The sequence below is a fragment of the Myxine glutinosa genome, chromosome 2 (assembly GCF_964187855.1).
Source record: "Myxine glutinosa chromosome 2, kmMyxGlut1.1, whole genome shotgun sequence".
Lineage (NCBI taxonomy): Eukaryota > Metazoa > Chordata > Myxini > Myxiniformes > Myxinidae > Myxine > Myxine glutinosa.
Genome location: NC_136262.1, coordinates 122,043,427 through 122,071,203, shown reverse-complemented (window position 1 = coordinate 122,071,203; position 27,777 = coordinate 122,043,427). Strand labels below are relative to the sequence as shown.

The window sequence follows — 27,777 nt, the reverse complement described above, 5'->3', positions numbered from 1 at the left end:
AACTCCAGCCTGAACAGGAAGGGGAGATGAGAGAATTCCATTCAGGGCCACACGTTGACTGTGATGGGAGAGGAAGTCCGCAAGTATTGTGTGGAGGGTATACCCAACCCTAACCCATGGATACCATAGGAGGAGAGTTTGGTGAGCAGGGTGGGGTGCCAGACCATATCGAAGGCACATGATATGTCGAGGGAGACAGCTCTGATTTCCTGTTTGGCATTGAGGACCTCCATCCATTGTTGAGACAGCAGAAGCAGCACGTCCAGAGTAGAGTGACCTGGTCTGAATCAAAATTGATGATCCGACATCAAGCCATTGGAGACGAGGAAGGACTTGATATCAGAAGCGATGATGGATTCCATGACCTTGCTGATGATTGGGAGCACGCTGATTGGTCTGTAGTTGCAAGGATCTGTTTTTTCACCTTTTTGTGTAAAGCGGTAATGTTGGCTGATTTCCAAGGAGATGGCAGATGACCTTGAGCAAAAGAGAGGGTGAAGAGAACAGACAGAGGGTGAGATGGAGTGGCAGAGCAGTGGCAGAACTCAGGTTTGGGACACATGATTTTGAGGCAAACAAAGAGTTGAGGCATTCGGCTTTTTCATGTGCATTGTCAGCTGTGCAGCCATTTGAGGTAAGGGAGAGGCTGGAAGGGGAACAAACACCAGAAACAGATTTGACCAGATGCTACCATTATTTGGAGGAGGGAGACAGGTTTGAGAGTTCAGTCTTGAGAGTGGAGAGATGTTGTTTCTTGGCATGAGGTGAGATTCTTCTTCTTCATCATTCTTCACTCACATTGGGTCGTTGAGATAAAGGGTTAGAGGGGAGGTAGGGAGAGCTGTTGATAGTGTGTTGGAGATTTCAGAAGAGCGAGGAGAAAGGGAAGGATGAGGAGGACAAAAGGTTTGATGGTGATGGGATGAGGCACAGTGAGGTGTTGTTTGAGGTGGGGGGTGGGCAGAGCGAGGAACAATTTGGGAGGGAATGGGTGACGGGGAGTTTGGGAGGGGTGGGGTGAGGGGAGAGTTTAGGAGGGGAGGGGAGAGGGCGGAGTTTCGGAGGGGAGGGGGGAGTTGGGATTTTCGAAAGTGTTCGATTAATGGAAAACGAACATTAATTGCAAAATGAGTTTCTTGTGATTTTCAATTCAGATCCGTTTGAAAACATTGGAGGGGTGGAATGCAGGTGAGTTTAGGGAATGTAAAAAGGAAGAACTGTAAGAGATTTAATTTTGAGCAAATTGAAGACAGCCTTATAAAGAGTAAGAAGAACAACGTGTTATAATATACAACAGAATGCAGCACTGGAGGGGAGGGTTTAAACATTTTTCAACAAAACCGAGGAAACTATGTGGGAAATTCCCTGAAGTGAGGGCATCGAGGCCAAGTAGGATGAAGGATTCCAGTACAGGTTCAGAAGCAGGCACAGAAGAATAGGGGATTGACAGTCAGCTGAGCAGAGAACGAAGGAACAGGGAGGTGTATAAGCAATTGTGTTTGTACGGGAGGAGGGGCCTATTCTTCATTAATATATATATTTTTAAGGTTCGGTGAAAGTGGATCTGAGGAAGAAGGAGAAAGGTTGAAGGAGTATGGTGAAAACTAGAGTTGGAAGGTATCGCCTGGAGAGGGTTGAGATATCCAAGAAAGAGAGAAAAACGGGTGGGGCAAAACACGTGGTCGGGGTCGGGGAGCCATGAGGAGAGAAGGATATTATATGGGGTCGGGGAGCCACGAGGAGAGAAGGATATTATAAAGTTTTTTGTTGTTGTTTTTTGGAAGTCAGCCTTTAAACAAAGAGTAAGATGTTTGGGGGAAGTATCGGGTGAAAATAAAGACAAAGAAAAAGGCAATACGGTGAGAGAACAAAAGTAAATAAACAACAAACGACTGCCGAGGGGACAGGGAAGCCTCAAGGGACCAGGCCCAAAATGCCGCACGAACAAAACGACTCTTACACACAGGTATGCGCGATTTACAACCGAGATCTTACTAGAAACACACAGTGAACACATACACAGTAAAATAAACAGTAGAGATTTGACAAAAACACAAACGGGAAAAATACTTAACTTTGATGACATGGAGAGCTTGGAAGAACACTACCTCACCAGCAGAACCGGAACCGGAAGTCAAACATTTGATGAAATGAACACAACAAATTTTGTTCCAGATCGATCGATATGCTATGCTTTTTGAAAAAAAACCGAGAGATGTAATTAGCTCCGCCCAACCGTCATGCTATCTCCATCAAACGGTTGGGCAGAAATTCACCAAACTTGGTAGTTATGGTCACCAAATGGCAAGAAGGTGCAAAAGCCATGTCATTTTGGCCCCGCCCCCTGGGGCGGGGTCACAAGGTCAAATACCAAAAAAATGCAATTACAGGCGCATTTTAATGCAATTTTTAAATGAAACATTGGGGGACGCATGAAATACATATCGATTTTTTTGGTTTGTTTTGTTTGACCCCTGGTTCATACCACGGGCTGGGGACTTTGGGTCACAGGGGTATAAACTGAGGGAAAAAAATATTTAACTAAAAATTTGATATTGGGTCGTTCGTGGTGGAACCTTTTGCCATCTTTCAACTTTACTTTAGGTCAGACGCGTGGGGATTTGCGATGGCGCGCCATAGACCTCGCTGTTGTTAGCTTTCTAACGCAACTATGTTTATTATTTTACGACAGCAGGAACTGCTATATAGCTCAAGATCCTACTGCGTCTTTGCATGACGGACGGACACACTGACGGACGCTTCTCTTTTCAGTAATAAATGGCGATAGTTCCCTTAAGTTTTGTCTTGTTTCTTTTCTAAATTCCTGCTGGGTATCAACTCTTCCATGAACCTTGATCTATATGAAAATAAATAATGTATGCTAGAGCTTCTCACCAAGCAGTCACAAGAGCTGTTCTTTTACTTTAGTGCTTGGAATAAAGAATGAATGTTTGGAAAAGCTAAAGGAGTTCTTATAAATGGGAGAAATGATTATCTCTGTTTATATAGAACTCATTGGATGACGATGGAGATGAAGACAAAGAAGATGAGAAAGATGGAGAACAAGAAGATGCAAATATCTCCAGTTCGGATTCTGATGCAGAAGAAGAGCACAGGGAGGAAGATGGAGACAAAAGCCAAGAGAGAGAGAGAGAAAACATGGCATTTGATTCGTTAACTCCTCTTACAAAACCTCGCTCCGCCAAGCGCAAGGTTCTATTTACTTTCCTTTGTTCTCCTCATTCTCTCAAAACTTCCATTATTTTGTCTTTTATTTACTTTTCTTTCTATAATATCCGATTATTTTGAAGTGATACTGAAGATTGAATAATATTTTTGAACGTTGGCACATCACAGGAAGACACACACACACACACACACACACACACACACACACACACACACACACACGCACACACACACACACACACACACACGGGATGCTAAAAACTATTATCAGAACAACTTTTCACACAATGGCATAACAAAGTATGCAAAGTGATTCATTGGCATATCTGTAGAAATGTAAATACCCCAGTAGCAGAAAACTTATGGAAACCTGAACCAAGGGCAATCTTTGAAAATGAGGATGTCATGCTCACGTACAACCTGATGATTCCATCGAGCGTGAACATAGAAAACAAAGCATTGATTCCGGATATTGTACTCGGGAACAAAAAGGAAAAGACAGCATTGATGATTGACATATCAGTACCCAGCGATTTTGGCCGAAACAACACAAATCAAGAAAATTACCAAATACCAGGACCTGAAAAATTAGATCAAGAGATCTTGGAAGCTGAAAAGCATCTAAATTGTACCAGTGCTAATTGGAGCAACAGGAATGATGAAGAAGAACCTCAGAGATTTTGGAAACCATCCCCGGGAATATTGCTGTAATGATTTCAATTACAAAACTCCTTTAAGGTAATGAGTTTTATTGAAATCGATTTTCCACGTCATCTACAAAACATAATCACATATTAGCAGGCAATCATATAAAAGGCCCTATGTAAAGCAAGCCATATAAAGATGCGTCATTTAAACTTAACAGCTCGGATTTGTCATGAAAGACAGCTCCCGCGCACTCAGGCCAACCCTCTTATAGCACATTGCTTATCTCACCACCAGAGAGAGAACTGCAATGGGTCTTAACCTTTATTTTTCATTACATTCTCCCACGAATTAAAATTCCCATGAAGAACGCATGAACATAATCCATACTACGGCATATAAAACCTACAGATAACATTGTTCATCAGCAAAGAACAAACAATCTACCACCCCAAACGAACCGGCTTCCGACGCTCTTGTTCGGTTCGGGTACGATAGCCGACAGAACTGATTGCAGGATCGACCACGTTGGGCACTGCCGGACTAGGGGAGTCTACTTCAGGACCGGGCCCCAGCGGCTCCACATGAATCAAGACGCCATCAGGCAACGGGGCCCTAGAAGATGAATCTGCAACTGGCCCAAGAGGAGACAGTGCAGGTGTGTTAAGCGGTTCCGGCCCAGCCACATGCCCCTCACTTATACCAGGACATGGATCCATGCCACAAGGAGCTAAATGCCGAACCGATACGGTTGCCATGCGTCCGTCCGCCATCTGAATATGGGCATATTCCGGATTCGCCTCCAGCATGTGTACCCGATCGACTAGCAGTTCATATTTACTAGTGCGAGCCATCCGTCTCAAAAAGGCGGGTCTGGGTTCGGATAGCCAACCTGGCAAGGATTGTCTACTTGCACTGCACCTTTGATAACGAAACATTCGATCGTGGGGAGTTTCATTTGTAGCAGTACATAGGAGAGTACGTATAGCGTGTAAGGCCTCGGGTAACACTAAACCCCATTGATGAGGGCTCAAGCCCCTTGTTCTCAAAGCCATTTCCACGGCCTTCCAAACAATACCATTAAATCGTTCGACTTGTCCCGTTCCCCTGCGGATGGTACGGAGTAGTCCAGCTGGTGGCGAAGCCTTACTCTAGGAGGAAGGTCTTCACCTCCTGAGACATGAATGCAGCCCCCCTGTCAGAATGCATGAAAGCCAGATATCCGAACAGTAGAAACAGCTGACGGAAGCAGCGGGTGACATGTCAGGGCATGGGAACGCAAATATAAATCGTGAGTGTTTGTCGACAACCATGAGCATGTAGCGATGCGGGCCCGACAAAGGTAGAGGTCCCTTAAAATCGATACCCAGTCTCTCCCAAGGACGGCTGGCTTGAATCAAAGTCCCCATCGGTGGCTTATAGAAACGAGGCTTCACTTCAGCGCACACCGAACATGAACGGCACAGGCGTCTGACGTCATCTACCGAGAAAGACAGGTTACGACAACGAACAAAATGTGCGAGACGAGTCACCTCCGGATGACATAGAGATTCGTGGATAACCCGCAGATCTTCGGACGTCATGCCTGCACAGACAGGTCTAGACAGGGCATAGGCAGCCAGGTTATCGCGTCCTGGGCGATCGGTTATGTCAAAGCAATACTCCAATTCTATCCGCCATCTTGATATATTTTCATTTTTAATGCGTTGTGCATGCCAATGGTCGTACATAAAGGCCACAGACTGCTGATCGGTCACTAATTGAAACTTTTTGCCGAAAAGAAAGTGACACCATCACCTGATCGACTTCACGATCGCGTACGCCTCCTTTTTGATGGCAGAGTGTTTACGTTCACTGTCGCTCAAGGTTCGCGAAAAGAATGCCACCGGCTTCCTCCCCCTCCCCCCTACCCCCCTCCCCCTGGGTAAGTGTCGCAGCGATAGTGCAATCGGAGGCGTCTGTTTCGACGAGGAAGGGTATTGTCTCGACAATGGAGGTCACACATGCGTCTGCTATATTTTCTTTTAGCTGCTGGAATGCGGCCTTGGCACCCATCGTTAGAGGGAACACCTTGCAATCTACAAGAGGACGAATATTTTCTGAGTAGCCTTGGACCCACCGAGAATAATGGGCAAATAGCCCTAAGACACGACGCAGAGACGCACGATCATACGGAGCCGCCATGTCAAGCAAAGGGCGCAGTCTCTCGGCATCCGGTTTTATCTCTCACTTTATTCATATCACACATTTATCTCACTGTGTAACCGAGAAGATCTATCGTCTGGGCTGAATATTTACATTTATCCTCGTTGAAAGTCAAATGGTACTGTTGCGCGACCCACAGGAATCTGCGCAAGTTGGCATCATGGTCTTCTTGATTGTGGCCACAAACCGTCACATTGTCAACGTACACAAAAATGCCTTTCAATTGCTCTTTAGCCATAATGCCATCGATGGTGCACTGAAAACAAGTTCCATTGTTTGTTATGCCGAAAGGGATGCGACAAAATTGATAGAGCCTTTGGCCAGGTTCGATCCCAGTGTAGGGCCTGTCAGACTGACGTATCGGTATCTGATGGTACGCACTTCCTAAATCCAAGGTGCTGAATACGCGGTACTTAGCCACGTCACGTCCCATATCATCCATTTCGGGCAATGGATATGCGTCAAGCTGTGTGAATCTATTAATAGTCTGCGAATAATCCACGACCATGCCCTTCCGATGATTAGTCGTATGCACCACGAGCACCTGGGCCCTCCACGGAGAACTACTAGGCTCTATAATGCCCTCTCACAGCAATCGTTTAGTCTTGTCAGCAATGAACTGCGTGTCAGCGCGAGTGTACCGTCTAGACTTTATGGTCTGCCGCTTACAGTCGGCAGTTAAGCTTGGAAATAGAGCTGGTGGCTCGATAGCCATCTCGGCCAGACCGCAAACAGAGTGTTCTCCCCAACTCCGAATCGCATTTCCAACCGCCCATGTCTATGCAAAAAAATAATGTCCCAGCAGCACATCAGCACAAATGCACATAAATTTGGCATTATCATGAGTTTTACATCGGGATACACAACGTCATTAACCACCAAGTTAACAATGCACATTCCCTTAGTGCGAATCCACAAGCCTGCAGATGCCATGTAGATTCGCCGCATAGCTGGGCCGACCGTCAATCCGTGGCGCCGAACCAGCGCTTGACAGACATAGCTCGCACTGCTGCCTGTGTCTATCAGGGCATCGGCCGCTTTCCCCTCAACGAGCACGGGAAGCACCACGCTGGAGAGGCTACGAGACGGGCCCGGGTCAGTGGAGCTGGCGACCCGTGAAGTGTTAGTCCCCGCGAGGGTAGTATGTCGTGTCTTCATCGAGCGACAAACCTTCGCAAAGTGCCCTTTTTTCCGCAAGTATGACACAGCTCTTCCTTGGCGGGACAAAGAGCCCGTGCGTGCCGACTATTTCCGCAGAAGTAACACTTTGCATTCTCTGCAGGGGAGACAGCAGCCGTAGTGCTCAGGCCTTCCTCTTCGGGTAGCAGCGGTGGCTCCCGGAGTGGCCGGTCGCTCGGCATTGGGAGGCATCTCCGTGTAATCCTCAACGGTTGCTCCTGCTGTTATGCAAGGCCGTCCGTATGCCTCTGAGCGAGCTGCAGGACACGAGCTTGATCGTATGCATCTTGCAGCATCATAGCTGTTTTCTCAAGTAATCTTAGCCGTATCATAGGTGACGAGAGGCCAGTCACAAAGGCATCTCGCATCAGATCATCAGTTAACTCAGCGGCTGTTAACTGCACTCTCACTGCCTCAGACATGCAGTCTTTCCCGAGTCTTCTCAATTCCTGAAGATAACGTTCGAGAGGCTCCGAAGGATCCTGTCGCCGAGTAGCGAGCATGCGTCTCGCGTACAAAGCACTACGCGGTTTTACGTAGATTTTCCTCAAAGCTTCTACGGCGGTCTCATAAGTCTCACAATGTGAAATGTAGTCAAACGGTGTTGGAAACGTGACAGGTGAGCACAGAGAGTTTTTGCACCCTTGTAATCTCCGGAACCGTGGCAATATAATTAGTCAGGTCTATGGTGCGCCATCACAAATCCCCACGCTTCCCACCTAAAGTAAAGTTGAAAGATGGTAAAAGGTTCCACCAAGAATGATCCAATATCAAATTTTGAGTTCATTTTTTTCCCCCGTTTTGACACCTGTGCCCCAAAGTCACCACTCGCTGGGGCATGAGCCGGGGGTCAAATCCCCCAAAAAACATTACATGTTTCATGTTTCCCTCATTGTTGGTGGCATATACAGTGTCATTTTAAAAATGTGCTCGGAATTGCATTTTTCGTTTTTTTCTTTTTTTTAAAACCTTTTGACCCCACTCTCGGGCCAAAAAATGATACTGATTTTGCACCTTCGTGACATCTATTGATTATAAGTACCAAGTTTGGTGAATTTCTGCGCAACCATTTCGGAGGCGATAGTGTGATGGACAGACAGATGGAGCCGATTACAATGTCCCCCTGTTTTCTTTTTTCTTTTTTTCATCATGGCCATAATAATACAACATACAACATACAACAACAACAACAACATGCATTTTAAGGCCATTTTCCCTGCTAGAGCGGGGGTTAGCCTTGCGGTCCCCATGACAATCTTCTCCATCTTGCCCTATTTTCTGCATCTCTCCTTGTTAACCCCCTTGCCCGCATTTCTTCTTCCACCATCTTTAGCCAAGTCTTTCTCGGTCTTCCCCGTCCTCTACTTCCTTATACATTCATTTCCATCACTCTTCTCAACCAGTCACTTTCATCCTTCCTCAACACATGACCAAACAATCTCAACCTGTTCCTCTTCACAGCATCAATCACAGGCTCTATTCCCATCATCTTTCGCAATTCATAATTTGTCTTCCTCTCTCTCAACGATACTCCGCACATCCATCGAACCATTCGCATTTCCACCCTTTCCAACCTTCGTTGCTGCTCTACGTTCATTACCCATGTCTCGCTCCCATAAATCAAAACACTTCTCACACATGCAGCATACACCTTTCCCTTCAGCTTCAACGACACTCCCCTCCTCATCAGCACGCCACTCAGTTCCCGAAACGTCTTCCATGCACATCTCACTCTAGCAACCGTTGCCGAGTCTGATCCACCTTCTCCATTCAGCATGTCTCCGAGGTAGCAAAATGTTTTCACACCTTCCAGCTTCCCGCCGTCTCCAAGATCCAACTCAACATTTCCTCCATCTGCAGCTCCCTCTGTGCACACCTTACATTTGAATGTAGCTGCCACACTGGTTAATGACCCTCTCAGACCACTACATTTTTGATGAACCCACTCAGCGCACATTGTACATTGAATGGAGTTCACTCCGACACCCTTCCTGCACACAGCACAGGGCCACTTCCCAGTTCTTTCCACCTCACCACATGCTTTACCACTTGCCATCACCTTCGTCTTTCCGATATTCACCTTCAGACCTTTTGTCTCCATACATTCCTTCCACTTGTTCATCTTTTCCTTCAGTCCATCCATACTTTCCGCAATCAACACCAGATCATCTGCATACAACAACTCCCACGGTAAACCCTCCTTTACGTTCTGAGCCAGCACCTCCATCACAGCTACAAATAGTAGTGGACTTAGTACAACTACATATGGGCAGGGTACAGCCCGAAGTGGAGATAGGTTTCTGAGGTTTGGGACATGGAATGTAGGGACAATGACAGGGAGATCAGGAGAAGTGGTGGAAGTATTGGTCAGAAGAAGAGTGGACATATGTTGTGTGCAAGAGACGAGATGGAAGGGAAGTGGTGTGAGAATGGTGAAGGGCAGGGAGGGACAGAAATGCAAGGGTGCCTGGAGGGCGTGAATGGTGTTGGTTAGGCTGGGCCAAATCAGGGGTGATTTTCAATTTTTCATACTACAAGGTTGTAATTTACCTAAAGGTTGTGGCTGGTAACAGAAACAAAACCATGAAATTTTTTTTCAAAAATATTGACGTCTTATGGTAAAACAGCCCGTTACCATAGCAACCGTTACAGACGACTCAAAAAATTCTTAAAATCGATGATTTCTCAGGCTGTGTGTGACCCCCAGAGTTGATTCTGGTACCAAAAGATTCAGAATTGAAAGCCAAGGATGATTGGATAGCTTAACAATGTCTGTGACACAATTCAATACAACTTTTATCCCAAAAACTCATTTTTATCTCAAATTTAAGGCATTTGTTTGAAAAAAAAAAATGAAAATTTTGCTTTTTAATCATAGGATAATCATTAATCAGAGCTATAGTCAAATTAAATGTACTTTAAATTAACTTTTGTCATTGATTAAGCTTTTTTGTCTCAAATTTAAGGTCTGACATTGAACATTGATAACAAAATAAAAAACCTAGTCCCAATTGTAATCAATGGAGGCCAATGACTTCTTAGTCACAACCTCAGTGGATGTTGCCAGTCCATGCAGCTTCTCCCTGACGCCCTTCACAACCCTGTATAGAGCCTGGAGCTGCGCCTCAGATTTGGGGGCCTTGTTAGTGTTCAAATCTGTGGCGAGTCCAAGTGTCCGCTCTGCTGCGTCATTGACAACTGGGAGTTTGGCCACAACTTCCTTGCCATGACGATAGCTGTCTGAGGTGGGCCACTGTGCAATGGGGAGCTTGACAAAACTGGAGTCAATACCCAAGAGTTCAAACATGCTCCAAGAGTCGTAACCAACAAAGTCTTTGAGGGCTTTACTCCCCAATTGCTGTGAGGCTGGCATCTCCTGTATCATGTTATGTGCAGTCCCATAGTACCTGAGCATAGCCCTTCTCATAGTCTGCTTGTCAGATGACGTTCTGTCCGACAAGAGTGCCAAAGAGACCAATCTCTCTGAGAGGTACCACAAATGGTTTTGTAGCTTCTCTCGGGCCACAGTCACAAAGGACAGAAATTTGGCAGGCCACTTTGTTGGATTCTTTGCGATACTGGCCTCAGCCTTGAGGAGGTTCTTCATCAGGTACATGTCGTTAGATGGTGCATCTGCCGCACTGGTACATGTCAACCACGCTTTAGTGTAGAAGACTGACATGAATGCAGCGAGACTGGTTATGTCTTCCAGCTCTTCGGGTGTGTAGATATCTCCCAGCTGCCAACGGAAGAGTGCCACCTTTATAGTGTATAAAGTCTTGCTCATCCAACGGGCGTGGTGGAATGCCCCAGGAGCTTTGATAGTGATGGTCCTCATACCATCAGGGACAGTCCCTCCAAGAAACAGCAGTGTGAGGTGTGCCAGCCCCAGGTAGTCGTGTCGAAGAGTCTCCTTTGTGCTATTGTCCATCCACGTCTGAAGGAAGGTGATGGTGGCATGTACATGGCCAGCCAGCTCTCTCTGTTGAGCAGACACCTCGACCAATGTGTAGTTGCCCTGGTCCAATTCACTCCAAGTGTTGAGCAGTCGCTTGAACAGCTGTTCATTAGGTCCTGTGGTGGGGCCATACACTATTGAGCAAGACGCCCCTCCAACCAATTCGTGGATGTGGTGCCGACACGCCAGTTGCAGAAGACTCCTGCCAAACTCAGTCTCCAGTCTTACTACGACTCCACTCTTGACCCCAGAGTTCACTGCCGTTGTATCGAAGACAAGAGCGCCTATCCTTGATGTGTGCAAGAGCGCCTTGAACGCCCTGATGAATGTTTACAGTAACAACCGAAAGCAGGCATTAAAATTAATGATTGTAAGCTGCTTTTGTTAACTTTTTTTTATTGAAATGAAGATGGCCAAATTTAAACAACGTTATAACAGTTATAAAAACTGGACAATACAAGGTTGGAAAAGACAATTTAAAGTAAATTTAATCTGATTAATGGTTATCCTATGATTAAAAAGCAAAATTTTCAATTTTTTTCCATAAATATGCTTGAAATTTCAGACAAAAATCAGTTTTTTTGCATAAAAGTGGTATTGAATTGTGTCACAGACATTGTTAAGCTATCCAATCATCCTTGGCTTTCAATTCTGCATCTTTTGGTACCAGAATCAACTCTGGGGGTCAAACACAGCTTGAGAAATCGTCAATTTAGGCATTTTTTGAGTCGTCTGTAACTGTTGCTATGGTAACGGGCTGTCTGACCGTAAAACGTCAATATTTTTGAATTTTTTTTTCATGATTTTGTTCCTGATACTCACAACTTTTAGGTAAATTACATTGAATTAGGAAAATCACCTCCGATTTGGCCCAGCCTAGACTGTTGGTGTCCTGTTTTCTGAGGAGTTTGTAGACAGTGTGGTGACTGTGACTGTGACTGGAGTGAGTGATAGGTTGATGATGGTGAAAATGATGATTGGAAAGCTCTTGGTGAACGTCATCTCGGGATATGCTCCGCAGGTTGGTCAGAGTGATGAAGAGAAGGACAAGTTCTGGTGTGCGATAGAGAAGCTGATGGAAAACGTGAAAGATGAGGAAGTTGTTGTGGTAGGAGGAGACCTAAATGGACATGTGGGAAGGAGTATGGATGGTTTTGAGGGAGTTCATGGGGGGTTACGGATATGGTGTGAGAAATGGAGAAGGTGAAAGGATTTTGGAGTTTGCTGATGGAGCTGATTTGTTGATTTGTAATACTCAGTTCCAGAAAGAGGATAATAAGCTTGTTACATACACGTCAGGTGGGTCGACGACAACTGTCGACTACCTGATGGTGCGTAGGCGAGATAGGGGGCACCTCCGGGACACAAAGGTGACCCCGGGGGATGAGGCTGTTTCACAGCACCACTTGGTTGTCTGCGACATAAGGGTGAAAGGTGCGAGGAGAGCTCGGCGGGTGAAGTACCAACCGAGGATGAAGGTGTGGAGGTTGAAAGAGGTGACAGTAAGGGAGGCATTAAAAGAGAGGCTGAGTAGAGTCGAGGATGATGTGGTTGAGCTTGAAAGTGGTTGGATGTCAATGAAAGCCAGTCTGTTGGGAGCCATTGGTGAGGTATGTGGATGGACAAAAGGACCACCGGGGCACTCGGAAACATGGTGGTGGGATGATGAAGTTGGAAAGAGGATTGACGAGAAGAGGAAGAAGTTCAAGGAGTGGCAGAAGGCGAAGGGTACGGGAGCAGAAACAGCAGAGCATGAAAGTTATAAGGTAGCCAGGAAGGCTGCAAAGAAAGAGGTAGCAAAGGCGCAGGAGGCATGGAGGAAAATGTTCGGAGAACGCTTGGATTCGGAAGAGGGTCAGAAAGCAGTTTTCAGGATTGCAAAGCAGATAGCGAAAGAGAGGTGTGATGTGATAGGGGTGAGTTGCTTGAAGGATGAAGTGGGACAAATCGTTGTCGACCCAGATGGAATTAAAGGAAGATGGAAAATATATATGGAAATGCTGTTGAATACAGAGAATGAATGGGATGGCAACATAGAGAGTAACCCAGTTTTAGGACCGGCAGAGAAGATAACTGAGAAGGAAGTTGAGGAAGCGACAAAAGCAATGAAGGGTAGAAAAGCGGGAGGGCCGACGGGAGTTGTGGGAGATATGTTGAAGGCAGCAGGAAGTTGGGGTGTGAAGAGAATGACAGAGATCTGTAATCTGGTGGTGAAAGAAGGCCGCATTCCAGTGGATTGAGAACCGAGTACCCTCGTCCCTCAATACAAGAGGAAAGGTGACCCTCTGGAGTGTGGCTCGTATCGAGCGATAAAGTTATTGGAGCATGGAATGAAGGTATTGGAAAGGGTGTTGGAGAGGAGGATAAGGAAGAAAGTGAAGATCGACGAAATGCAGTTTGGATTTATGCCAGGAAGAGGAACGACAGACACGCTTTTCATTGTGAGGCAGTTGCAGGAGAATTACTTGGAGAAGAGGAAGAAGTTGTTTCTTGGGTTTGTTGATCTGGAGAAAGCATTTGATAGGGTTCCACGCAAAGTATTGACATGGGCATTGAGGAAGTTAGGAGTGGAGGAATGGTTGATCAGAGTAGTGATGGCAATGTACAAAAGAGCGCGCACAGCTGTAAGGACGAAGGACGGGAACAGTGGTGAGTTTGAGGTGAAGGTGGGAGTGCATCAGGGGTCGGTACTAAGTCCACGACCATTTGTAGCTGTGATGGAGGTGCTGGCTCAGAACGTAAAGGAGAGTTTACCGTGGGAGTTGTTGTATGCAGATGATTTGGTGTTGATTGCGGAAAGTATGGATGGACTGAAGGAAAAGATGAACAAGTGGAAGGAATGTATGGAGACAAAAGGTCTGAAGGTGAATATCGGAAAGACGAAGGTGATGGCAAGTGGTAAAGCATGTGGTGAGGTGGAAAGAACTGGGAAGTGGCCCTGTGCTGTGTGTAGGAAGGGTGTCGGAGTGAACTCCATTCAATGTACAATGTGCGCTGAGTGGCTTCATCAAAAATGTAGTGGTCCGAGAGGGTCATAAACCAGTGTGGCAGCTACATTCAAATGCAAGGTGTGCACAGAGGGAGCTGCAGATGGAGGAAATGTTGAGTTGGATCTTGGAGACGGCGTGAAGCTGGAAGGTGTGAAAACATTTTGCTACCTCGGAGACATGCTGAATGGAGAAGGTGGATCAGACTCGGCAACGGTTGCTCGAGTGAGATGTGCATGGAAGAAGTTTCGGGAACTGAGTGGCGTGCTGATGATGAGGGGAGTGTCGTTGAAGCTGAACGGAAAGGTGTATGCTGCATGTGTGAGAAGTGTTATGATTTATGGGAGCGAGACATGGGTAATGAACGTAGAGCAGCAACGAAGGTTGGAAAGGGTGGAAATGCGAATGATTCGACGGCTGTGCGGAGTATCGTTGAGAGAGAGGAAGACAAATGATGAATTGCGAAAGATGATGGGAATAGAGCCTGTGATTGATGCTGTGAAGAGGAACAGGTTGAGATGGTTTGGTCATGTGTTGAGGAAGGATGAAAGTGACTTGTTGAGAAGAGTGATGGAAATGAATGTCGAAGGAAGTAGAGGACGGGGAAGACCGAGAAAGACTTGGCTAAAGATGGTGGAAGAAGAAATGCGGGCAAGGGGGTTAACAAGGAGAGATGCAGAAAATAGGGCAAAATGGAGAAGATTGCCATGGGGACCGCAAGGCTAACCCCCGCTCTAGTCGGGAAAATGGCCTTTAAAATGCATGTTGTTCGTACCGACCCCTGATGCACTCCCACCTTCACCTCAAACTCACCACTGTTCCCGTCCTTCGTCCTTCCAGCTGTGCGCGCTCTTTTGTACATTGCCATCACGACTCTGATCAACCATTCCTCCACTCCTAACTTCCTCAATGCCCATGTCAATACTTTGCGTGGAACCCTATCGAATGCTTTCTCCAGATCAACAAACCCAAGAAACAACTTCTCCCTCTTCTCCATGTACTTCTCCTGCAACTGCCTCACAACAAAAAGCGCGTCTGTCGTTCCTCTTCCTGGCATAAATGCAAACTGCATTTCGTCGATCTTCACTTTCTTCCTTATCCTCCTCTCCAACACCCTTTCCAATACCTTCATTCCATGCTCCAATAACTTTATCGCTCGGTACGAGCCACACTCCAGAGGGTCACCTTTCCCTTTGTATAGAGGGACGAGGGTACTCAGTTCCCAAGCCACTGGAATGCGGCCTTCTTTCACCACCAGATTACAGATCTCTGTCATTCTCTTCACACCCCAACTTCCTGCTGCCTTCAACATATCTCCCACAACTCCCGTCGGCCCTCCCGCTTTTCTACTCTTCATTGCTTTTATCGCTTCCTCAACTTCCTTCTCAGTTATCTTCTCTGCCGGTCTTAAAACTGGGTTACTCTCTATGTTGCCATCCCATTCATTCTCTGTATTCAACAGCATTTCCATATATCTTTTCCATCTTCCTTTAATTCCATCTGGGTCCACAACGATTTGTCCCACTTCATCCTTCAAGCAATTCACCCCCATCACATCACACCTCTCTTTCGCTATCTGCTTTGCAATCCTGAATACTGCTCTCTGACCCTCTTCCGAATCCAAGCGTTCTCCGAACATTTTCCTACATGCCTTCTGCGCCTTTGCTACCTCTTTCTTTGCAGCCTTCTTGGCTGCCTTATAACTTTCATGCTCTGCTGTTTCTGCTCCCGTACCCTTCGCCTTCTGCCACTCCTTGAACTTCTTCCTCTTCTCGTCAATCCTCTTTCCAACTTCATCATCCCACCACCATGTTTCCGAGTACCTCACTGGTCCTTTCGTCCATCCACATACCTCACCAACGGCTCCCAACAGACGAGCTTTCATTGACATCCAACCACTTTCACGCTCAACCACATCATCCTCGTCCCTACTCAGCCTCTCTTTTAATGCCTCCCTTACTGTCGCCTCTTTCAACCTCCACACCTTCATTCTCGGGTGGTACTTCACCCGCCGAGCTCTCCTCGCACCTTTCACCCTGATGTCGCAGACAACCAAGTGGTGCTGTGAAACAGCCTCCTCCCCCGGGATCACCTTTGTGTCCCGGAGGTGCCCCCCATCTCGCCTACGCACCATCAGGTAGTCAACGGTTGTCGTCGACCCACCTGACGTGTATGTAACAAGCTTATTATCCTCTTTCTGGAACTGAGTATGACAAATCAACAAATCAGCAAACTCCAAAATCCTTTCACCTTCTCCATTTCTCACACCATATCCGTAACCCCCATGAACTCCCTCAAAACCATCCATACTCCTTCCCACATGTCCATTTAGGTCTCCTCCTACCGCAACAACTTCCTCATCTTTCACGTTTTCCATCAGCTTCTGTATCGCACACCAGAACTTGTCCTTCTCTTCATCGCTCCGACCAACCTGCGGAGCATATCCCGAGATGACGTTCACCAAGAGCTTTCCAATCATCATTTTCACCATCATCAACCTATCACACTCTCTCATCACACTCACTACACTGTCTACAAACTCCTCAGAAAACAGGACACCAACACCATTCACACCCTCCAGACACCCTTGCCACACAAACTTGTATTTCTGTCCCTGCCTACCCTTCACCATTCTCACACCACTTCCCTTCCATCTCGTCTCTTGCACACAAAATATGTCCACTCTTTTTCTGACCAATACTTCCACCACTTCTCCTGAGCTCCCTGTCATTGTCCCTACATTCCATGTCCCAAACCTCGGAAACCGATCTCCACTTCGGGCTGTACCCTGCCCATATGTAGTTGTAATTGTCATGGTTCCCTTTTTTGAGGCAATGTTTTTATGGCCGGATGCCCTTCCTGACACCAACCCTCTTAGTCGTCTCTTACGACACGCAGGGATACGGTGTACCTATTCTAATGCAGGGTATACACTGGGAAACGATTAAAACATGGAAATTCTCGGGGGGGGGGGGGGGGGGGGGATAAGAGGGGGGATCACGGCTGCGGGGGCCCCGTCAGCACCACGCCATGTAGGCCCGGTCAGCACCACACCACGTCGGCCCGGTCAGCGCCACACCACATCGGCCCGGTCAGCGCCACACCACGTCGGCCCGGTCAGCACCACACCACGTCGGCCCGGTCAGCGCCACACCACGTCGGCCCAGTCAGCGCCACACCACGTCGGCCCGGTCAGCACCACACCACGGCGGCCCGGTCAGCACCACGGCTGAGCTGAGTGAGCACCACAGCTGAGCGTTGTAGCACCGCCACATTATTCATGAGACATGGTAAGGGTTAGTGAAGGATAGCACGATAGCTCCAATCAAGCTCGTTCATGACGTCTCGCATGGTCTCAGACCAGGCCCATTTTCAGTTTTGCGAAAGGGTTGAGGAAATCCGTGACGGAATTGGAGAAATTAACGAACACAGGTCACGGCGAATTGAAGAAAACAAAAATACCGCGAGATTATCTTGATGAATGACAACACCATACACGTGTGTTATATTTCTTATGATATGCAATTCATGTGAACCATTGAATGCTCTAAAATACAAATGTTTAACTTCATTACTTTATTCATGAAACTATTCTCACCCCGAAGGGGTTGCGAGACGATTATAACACCCCTGTGTGACCACGCTTTCATATTTTCATTTAAAAAAAATCTTTCTCTGCAACTGCTTGTTCGATCAATGCAAAAGTTCAAAAGCAGAAGGGACTCTCCATGGATAATATTTTAACAACTCTGACGTGATAGGTCACATGGTATGGCAGCCATATTGGATTAAAGGAACAATTTTGGACATCTTCTCTGAAACCGGAATATGAAAAAAATTGAAACTTGGCATATGTAATCAACACCCAATGGGGTATATAGGGTGATAACAATGACCTCATCAGAGAAGTGCTATTCCAGCCAAAATTGGTTGAATCCTTATCCGAAAAATCAAACTTCATATATCTGATCTACGACCCAATGTGTGAAGAATTAAATTTGACGTCATCGGTCACGTGATTTGTAGGCCATATTGGATTGAAAATAAAAACGTTAAAAATGTTTTCTCCAGAAGTATTTTCTGTTAAAGGAAAATGCCTGGTTCACAGAGACGATCACAAACTCTGCACGGGGAGAAGAGGGGGAGGGGAAGAAGATGATAGATGGGATATCACGTGGGGATTGGGATTGCTTGGTTTCTTATATAATTATTTTATCATTTATTTTTGATCGGTAACCGCGAGTGATTATTTAATTACATATATATTGCTTGGTTTTAAGTCTCATGATTCCTTTAGTCTGCACATAAAGAATGTGTAACTCTCTCCATTATAATATGGTGATGTTGCGCTGATCAGCGAGGCTGGTTCATGGAGCATAAGTAAAAATGACCTTTTGTTTGGAATCTAAAATAAAATAAAATTTTAACACAAGACTGCGATACCAGTACATTTAAAATGATGCTCTTTAAACTCAACGTCTGTCTTCGTAAGATAATACAGAATACCGTGTCATCCTTCAAGCTTAAACTCCGAGCAGTTAAAACGGCAACTATTTCGGGGATCAAGATGTGCTTTGGCGACCACACAAGATCGAAGCACAAGAAACAGTTCGTTTTCGATAAATTAACATGACACTCGCAGCAAAAGAGTGAGCTCGCCTTTTGGAATTTATTTGTACGCATTTAATGAAAACTGTTATCATGTGCATTTGTGTTCGTAAAATTGTAACTATCCCTTCTGCGAAGACATTTCCCACCAGCCGCTCACATGACACTTCTAAAGGCATCTTCCACATATCATGCATCAAACAATTCCAGCCATGCATAAACCATTTCCCACCAGCTGTGCACATAACAGTTCGAAAAGCATCCTCCATGCGTCACGCATAAAACAGCTGCACATGCCCGTAAACCATCCTCCACCACGCCATTCAACATTTGCCGTTTTTCCGGGCGTATTCACATTTTTTAACAGGATTTTTTATTGTCCCCCGTCGCTCAACGGAGCGAAAGGGGGACTATGGCTTTCCCGTCCGTCCGTCCGTCCGTCCGTGCGTGCGTGCGTAAGCAAAGGACCGCATTCGAATTTGGTGTGTGGGTGCAACCCACGTCAAAGTCCAAGATGGCCACCGCCATGTATGTCTGATGCCATGTATGTCTGAACCTTGTAACCTGCATATCTTGAAAAATAAGCGAAGTACCAACTTCTAATCTGGTGTGTGGGTGTATCTCAGCACAAGGAAGAACGCTGTTTAAAATTGGGTCGCCACGTCAAAATCCAAGATGGCCGCCGCCATGTATGTCTGATGCCATGTATGTCTGAACCTTGTAACCTGCATATCTTGAAAAATAAGCGAAGTACCAACTTCTAATCTGGTGTGTGGGTGTATCTCGCCATAAGGAAGAACGCTATTGAAAATTGGGGCGCCACGTCAAAATCCAAGATGGCCGCCGCCATGTATGTCTGAACCTTGTGAGGTGAATATCTTGAAAAATAAGCGAAGTACCAACTTCTAATTTGGTGTGTGGGTGTATCTCAGCATAAGGAAGAACGCTTTTGAAAATTGGGTTGCCATGTCAAAATCCAAGATGGCCGCCACCATATATGTCTGAACCTTGTGAGCGAAATATCTTGAAAAATAAGCGAAGTACCAACTTCTAATCTGGTGTGTGGGTGTATCTCAGCACAAGGAAGAACGCTGTTTAAAATTGGGTCGCCACGTCAAAATCCAAGATGGCCGCCGCCATGTATGTCTGATGCCATGTATGTCTGAACCTTGTAACCTGCATATCTTGAAAAATAAGCGAAGTACCAACTTCTAATCTGGTGTGTGGGTGTATCTCGCCATAAGGAAGGAAGCTATTGAAAATTGGGTCGCCACGTCAAAATCCAAGATGGCCACCGCCATGTATGTCTGAACCTTGTGAGATGAATATCTTGAAAAATAAGCTAAGTACCAACTTCTAATTTGGTGTGTGGGTGTATCTCGCCATAAGGAAGAAGGCTATTGAAAATTGGGTCGCCACGTCAAAATCCAAGATGGCCGCCACCATATATATGTCTGACCCTTGTGAGCGAAATATCTTGAAAAATAAGCGAAGTACCAACTTCTAATTTGGTGTGTGGGTGTATCCCGCCATAAGGAAGAACGCTATTGACAATTGGGTTGCCACGTCAAAATCCAAGATGGCCGCCACCATATATATGTCTGAACCTTGTGAGCGAAATATCTCGAAAAATAAGCGAAGTACCAACTTCTAATCTGGTGTGTGGGTGTATCTAGGGACACGGAAGAACGCTGTTTAAAATTGGGTCGCCACGTCAAAATCCAAGATGGCCGCCGCCATGTATGTCTGAATCTTGTGAGAAGAATATCTTGAAAGATAAGCGAAGTACCAACTTCTAATTTGGTGTGTGGGTGTATCTCGGCATAAGGAAGACAGCTATTGTAAAGTGGGTCGCCACGTCAAATCCAGGACGGCCGCCACCATATATATGTCTGAACCTTGTGAGCGAAATATCTTGAAAAATAAGCGAAGTACCTTCTGGTGTGTGGGTGTATCTAGGCATAAGGAAGAACGCTATTGAAAATTGGGTCGCCACGTCAAAATCCAATATGGCCGCCTCCATGTTTGTCTGACCCTTGTGAGCGAATTATCATATCATAGCATGTTTTCTGCGTGTTCCACTTTGTCAACTCACATCACTTCCCCGACGGGGGACCGAGGCGTAACGCTTGTTTTCCCTTATGAATCAAGAACTACCGGGAACCTATCCTCCCTTTTCCCATTGAAACAATGCCCCCACAAACAGGGAGGGATTCAATATTCGTGGCATTTCCCAGGAACATATTCCTCCGCGAATGTCGGTGTCCAGCTGTATTGCATTATTGTCATTTTGGCTTTTCACCCCTCAGCTCAAATTGGGCTTAGGGGTATTGTCGTCACTGGCGGCGTCCGGGCGTCCGTCAACGTTTGGTTTCCATCAGTTTCAAAGAGAACGGCTTGTCCGATTAAATCCATTTTTGCAGCGTGTGTTGGGGTTGAGTAGAGGAAGGTTCTTTTCGAAAATGGGCGCGCTGCGATTTTCGATATGGCCGCCACGGCAGCCATCCGGCGTCCGTCAACTTTTGGTTTCCGTCAATTTCGAGCAGAACGGCTTGTCCGATTAAATCCATTTTTGCAGTGTGTGTTGGGGTTGAGTTGAGGAAAGTTCCTTTCGAAAATGGGCGCGCTGCGATTTTCAATATGGCCACCACGGTAACCATCTTGAAATTGGTTTCCGTCAATTTCGAGCAAAACGGCTTGTCCGATTAAATCCATTTTTTCAGTATGTGTTGGGGTTGAGTCGAGGAAGGTTCATGGGCACGCTGCGATTTTCAATATGGCCGCCACGGCAGCCATCTTGAAATTGGTTTCCACCATGCATGGGCTGAGGGGTTACGCCCGCTTTGCGGTGCTATTTATTCCAGCCTTGTCTTCTTGTTTGATGTTGCAAAATCTCCAAAGCAATATTTGTTCTCCATACTTAGCTAAAGAATAAACAAAATTTTGTTTTTCTCCATCCTCCTCGTGTCCTGCCACAGCCTCTTTCTCAGAAACGAAGGCGAGGGCGAAAAAGGCGACGTCACAACTCGTCTGTGACTACAGAAACCATATCGGAAACGACTCACGTTTTAAACGATGATTCCGACTCCGATTCGGACCCTTCGATGCCCCGCCTTGAGCCAATGATGGAGGAGAATGTGCCTGGGGGAGAGATGGGAAAGACTGAGGACCGTGGAGAACGTGTGGGAGACCGCCAATCATCTGGGGTGGGAGGTGGAGGGGAAGGTGTGAGAGCAAAAGGAGGTAGGTGTGTGGCTGTCTGTTTTTTTTTTTTTTTTTTTTTTTTTTGTATATATATATATATTATATACAGTCACGTGAAAAAGTAAGTACACCCCATGTAAAGTTTTGACTTTTTCAACATATTTCAATATACAGCTATTTGATCTTCATTTCAACAATATTGATAGATAAAGGTGATATAATACAACAAATATCATGAAACATTTACATTTTGTAGTCCATTGTATAATTTAAATAAACATAAATGCAAATTTCGCATGTGGAAAAAGTAAGTACACCCCTACAGCCTACATTTATCACTACTTCAAATACCTAAAATTAGAATCAGGTGCACCAGCTCAGGTGCAAATGATTAGAACATCGTTACAGAGGATCTTGGAGGAACCTGTCTTATTTAAACATCAGACATTTAGTTTGGTTTGCTCTTTGTTGTTGAAGTGTGCGGCGTCACCATGCCTAGATCAAAAGAGCTCTCTGAGGACTTCAGAAAGAAGGTTATAGATGGCTACGAGTCTGGGAAGGGATTTAAAAAGATCTCCAAACAATTTGAAATCAATAATTCGACTGTCCGGAAGATCATCTGCAAGTGGAGAAGATTCCAAACAACTGTCAACTTGTTCAGGCCAGGCCGCCCCAGCAAGTTCAGCCCGAGAGCAGACCACAAGATGCTGAAAGAAATCTCTAAGAACCCCAGAATGTCATCACGGGACCTACAGGTAGCTCTTGCCACTGTTGATGTCAAAGTGCACGAGTGTACCATTAGAAAGAGGCTGCACAAATTTGATCTACATGGGAGGTGTGCCAGGAGGAAACCTTTGCTGTCCAGAAAGAACATCAGGGCAAGACTAAAGTTTGCCAATGAACACCAAGGCAAAGACCAGCACTTCTGGAACAATGTGCTCTGGACAGATGAGTCAAAGGTAGAGCTATTTGGCCACAGTACCAGAAGACATGTTTGGCGAAAACCAAAGACAGCATTTGACCACAAGAACCTGATACCAACTGTAAAGCATGGTGGTGGAAATATTATGGTTTGGGGCAGCTTTGCTGCATCAGGGCCAGGGCAGCTCACCTTCATATTATCCACTATGAATTCTTCATTGTACCAGAGGGTGCTTGAGTAAAATGTGAGGCCATCTGTCGGAAAGTTTAAGCTCAACCGAAGGTGGACCTTGCAACATGACAATGACCCTAAACATACCTGTAAATCCACCAAGGAATAGCTGAAAAGAAAGAAATGGAGGGTTCTGGAATGGCCAAGTCAAAGCCCGGATCTAAATCCCATCGAGATGTTGTGGGGGGATTTTAAACGAGCTGTGCATGCAAGAAACCCCTCAAACCGCACAGCTGAAAGAATTCTGCATGGAGGAGTGGGAAAAATTTTTCCCAGTCGATGTCAGAGACTGGTAGACAGTTATAAGAAACGCCTACTTGAGGTTGTTTCTGCCAAAAGGGGCAATACCACCTATTAGAGCCAAGGGTGTACTTACTTTTTCCACAAGCGAAATTTGCATTTATGTTTATTTAAATTATACAATGGACTACAAAATGTAAATGTTTCATGATATTTGTTGTATTATATCACCTTTATCTGTCAATATTGTTGAAATGAAGATCAAATAGCTGTATGTTGAAAAAGTCTAAACTTTACATGGGGTGTACTTACTTTTTCACGTGTGTGTGTGTGTGTGGTGTGTGTGGTGTGTGTGGTGTGTGTATATATAAATTTTTTTTTTTTTTTTAAAGTTCTATCACCCACCCTCCGCCCCTCTCCCTACCCCCCAAAACAAAAATCTTTTCTTTACCTTCACCCCCAGATATGCCAATCCTTTCACTGGAGCAGCCAACAAGTCCGAGTCTAATTTCTGACTTGGCTCCGTCGATACCTATTCCGATGTCTCGTCCCCAATCCCGGCCACATAAGCGGCGGGGCTGGCCCAAAGGACTTAAAAGGAAACCACGTCCTCTGGCCTCACCTTTGGTTGAAGAAGTTTCAGCAGATTTGGAGAGAAGGAAAAATGAAGAGGGAGCGAAGGAAGAAGTTCTAGATCAAAGAGAGAACATTGTTGGTCACCGCAGAGAGATGAAGGTGATATCTGAAATCCTGTGTGAAGGGCAGCCTGATAATGGAGATAGCTGTGGAGAGAATATCAAAGGAAACCATTGGGATATTGAAAACATTCATCACAAAGACTGTTTGAAAGTTCAAGATGAAGAACTGGAATGCTTGGATAGTCATGCCGATACAAAAGATGTCAAAGGATATTACCACCAAGGTGCTGAGGATGGCCACCAGAAATCTCCCATACCTTTGGGTTCAGGTCGAAAGGCCAGTTATTCTGGTAATAACTTGCAAATGGAATTTAATTCAACTGAACCATCTGAGAAATTAGAAAAAAGTGATAAAGGGAAGGAAGAAAGTAATTGGATGGAGGACAAAGGAATTGGTTCCTCTTCACAGCTGTCCTCCAGACATTTGTGTAGCCCAGATAAGGAGAGCAGGCATGGCTGTCGTTTAGTACTTGATCAATTGACTCGAAGAGGTGGGGAAGTTAAACACAATTCTTTTGGTGAAGAGAGTGACTTCACAGAGCACGATGGAGACTCATTTGATGTAGAAAAAAAGACTGGGAAAGCTGATTGGTTAGGATCACAAGAATGCCATCATGGTTCTGAAGGCGAGGAAGGGGTAGAAAAAGAAAATGGAGGGGAAAGTGAAGGAGAGAGTGAAGGAGAGCATGTGAAGGGAGAGATGGAGCATGCTGAAGAAACTGATGGAGAAGCAGAAGGAGAACATGAGGTAGATGTCGAGGAAATGGACCAGCTTAGAAAAACAAAACGTCAAGAAGACGAAGTAGATGAGAGACAACATAACTCCAAATGTGAGAGACCTGTGGTCAATGAAAGAGAAAATGAGAGAGAAGGTGAAAACGAAATGATTGCAGCAAGTGAGGCAAGAGCTTGCGAGAGTAAATTTTCAGAAGGGGAGCTGGAGAAGGAGAGCGATGGAGAGCGAGAAGCAGAGCAAGAGGAAGATGGAGATTTTGAGGGTGATGATGAAGATCGAGATAGAGATGATGATGATGGAGGAGACGACGAGAGAGAGAGAGAAGATGAAGAGGCTGATCATGAAGACACAGAGACTCAAAGAGCTGTCGCTTCATTGACTGCATGTTCTGGAGATGCATCACCAGGTACGACACCCACAGTAGCTGTGGCATCGACTGTTGCTATACCTGAAGAGCGTGTTGTGGGACGTGTATCCCCAGTGGAAAATTCCAACTCTGGCAGGAGCTCCAGCTCGGATGATTTAAGGGAGACATTGGAGGCTTGTCGGCACCTTGAAAGCCCCTCGCCCCCACCATCGCCACCTCACCACGCTCCACCACCTTATCTTCCCCTCAACCAATCGCAATTTCGTGGTAGTGCCGCTTCAGGCATGCATGTGGCCCAATCGGAAACCAATATGGCTCTCCGGCGATTGGAGTATCAGCAGCAAAGATTTGAATTTGCTCCTCAACAAGTAGTGTCAGCAACCGCACCAACCGCTTCTGGCACTGATTTCACACAATCTGTTGCTCGAGCCCCACCTCCTCAACTTCCTGGACAGCCTGTGACGGCAACTCCACCCCCACAACGTGTTACACAATCGGATTTTGGATCGCGCTCACGTACTTACAATCCCGAATTCTCTGGCTCTAATCGCTATGAATTTTTGGGTGGCCAACCGCAGGCTTACTCCGCTGCCCTTCGGCCCGAGTATGTGGGACACATATCTGCTCCCGATCTTCCTCAGGCGATCGGGCGTCAACCTTACCATCGGCCTGCCACCTTAACGCTCGGCATATCCGCTCGTCCACAAGCTGCTCCGCAGCTGTCAGTGCCTTATGCGGTTATTCAGGGCTCAGGACCTCCTCTCTCAGCTCCTCGTTCTTGTAGCCCCTTGGGGCGCCCTCCCTCTAGCCCTCTCGAACGTCCCAACTCACTGGGTCCACCGCCTATTGGTCAAAACCCGGGCCTTAGTCGTGCACTTAAGCGAATGGCTTCACCAGGTGAAATCACAGCCGCACCCTCTCCGCAGCTCTGTGGCCAATCAAATCGTGGTGGGGCCGAAAGAGCGGGTGCAAGCCCTGTTCCGCAGGCACCGGCAACTTATCAGAGAGGAGGTGCTGCAGGTTCTACAGGAGAAACTGGATTGGTTGAGGTATGTTGACCTATGTAATTGTTTCCATTTTATTAGTATACATTGCTTTGCATGGCCTATTTTCATTACTTTATTTGTACATCACTTTCATTGAAAAGAGAGTGCGAGTAGGTGGAGTTATCTATGAATTGAATGTTAATAGCTTGTGTGGAGGTGTGTTGGGCTTTTCAGTCTTTCAAATGTTCATTGCACACCTTTGGCTCGACGGGAGCCTTGGATGTGAACTGACCATGCTGCCCAGAAGTAACAAAACCATCGAGTTGCTTGGTTGGTCTTTTTTAGGACTCTTTGGCATGTAAACAAGTACAGTATTTAAATTGATCACCATAAAGAGGCATGCGTTACTTCCTGGTGATTTGCCCGTTACTTCCTGGTGATTTGTCCGTGCTCCTCACGAGGTCATTTGTGATTTTCTTTAATGAGATGATTCTGAGGTCATTTTATTTATTTACTTCAATACAGACACAAATGTGACTTGTGGTTCAAAATGTACATTTTGAGGTTTTAGCCATTTATATAAACTCGAACTCTATCTGCGCAACTTTTATTTATTAGCGTATATCTTCATGAACTTCGTCAGCTTTATAGCATTTTTTTTGGAGGGGGGTGGGGGTGGGGAATTGGGGCAGGGATCATGGCAAAACGTTCACTCGACCAAATATTACTTCAGCAAAATCTAAACATGTTGAACAGCAAGTTTTGGAAAATCACGGAATTGCAAAACATCAAAGAAGAAATGGATGTCAGTGTTGGAAGTGTGGAAACATTCATGAATCCTTGCAATGTAATAAGGTTTGTACACTGAATACTGGAGGATCGTGCATCTTGTTGGAAGGACTTGGGTGGTCGTTCTACACAGAGATTGTGAAACATCACCAGACGGAAGGAGATGATTTCTTGAAGATGACTGTCACACGTGATTAGAGTCGGGTCGATTATTTCAGGCCAGAATCGAAGATGTTCTCGGGCCCCGGCGGCGAAATGTCTCGAGGTTCAGCCATCACCCACAAAGTTGATCGTAATTTTTTTGTTCCGTCATTTAATAACCGAGATATTACGCAATGTGGGGAAAACTATAGCTGCATATCAAACGGTGACTTGTGGTGCAACGAGGAAAGACTCACCATACCAGAGGCTCTTGACGTGACCTTCCCTCTTCATAATGCTCACCCTCGTGTAGCAAATGTGATCGCAACTGCTCCACCAGAGATGGCTTTCTAATCTCGCAATAAGAATCCCAATACAGTAATTTATATCTCTTCAGTGGCATCAAGTTTACCAATAATGATCCAGGAGAGAGGTTCCCTTTCTGGATCCAAGAAGAGCACACAACGGAAACATTGCAAAACCCTCTCGCCCACACCGGTTAGTATCAATCAACTATGTCACGCACACCGGTTAATATCAATCAACCATCTCACGCACACAGGTTAATATCAATCAACCATCTCACGCAAACCGGTTAATATCAATCAACCATATCAATCAACCCTCTCCCCTACACCGGTTAATATCAATCAACCATCTCTTCCACACCGGTTAATATCAATCAACCATCT

General features: G+C 45.8%; 1 protein-coding gene across 4 annotated transcripts in view; it reads left to right on the top strand.

The window, feature by feature from the left end:
• The window catches only part of LOC137421316 (uncharacterized), a 137,119-nt gene that overhangs the window by 38,968 nt on the left and 70,374 nt on the right, over window positions 1-27,777 (top strand). For all 4 annotated transcript variants that reach the window (XM_068107234.2, XM_068107237.2, XM_068107236.2 and 1 more), the window contains exons 13-15: window positions 3,010-3,213; window positions 21,750-22,014; window positions 23,832-26,218. In XM_068107234.2, coding sequence (XP_067963335.2) covers window positions 3,010-3,213; window positions 21,750-22,014; window positions 23,832-26,218 — 2,856 coding nt within the window. The remainder of the gene's footprint in view (window positions 1-3,009; window positions 3,214-21,749; window positions 22,015-23,831; window positions 26,219-27,777) is intronic.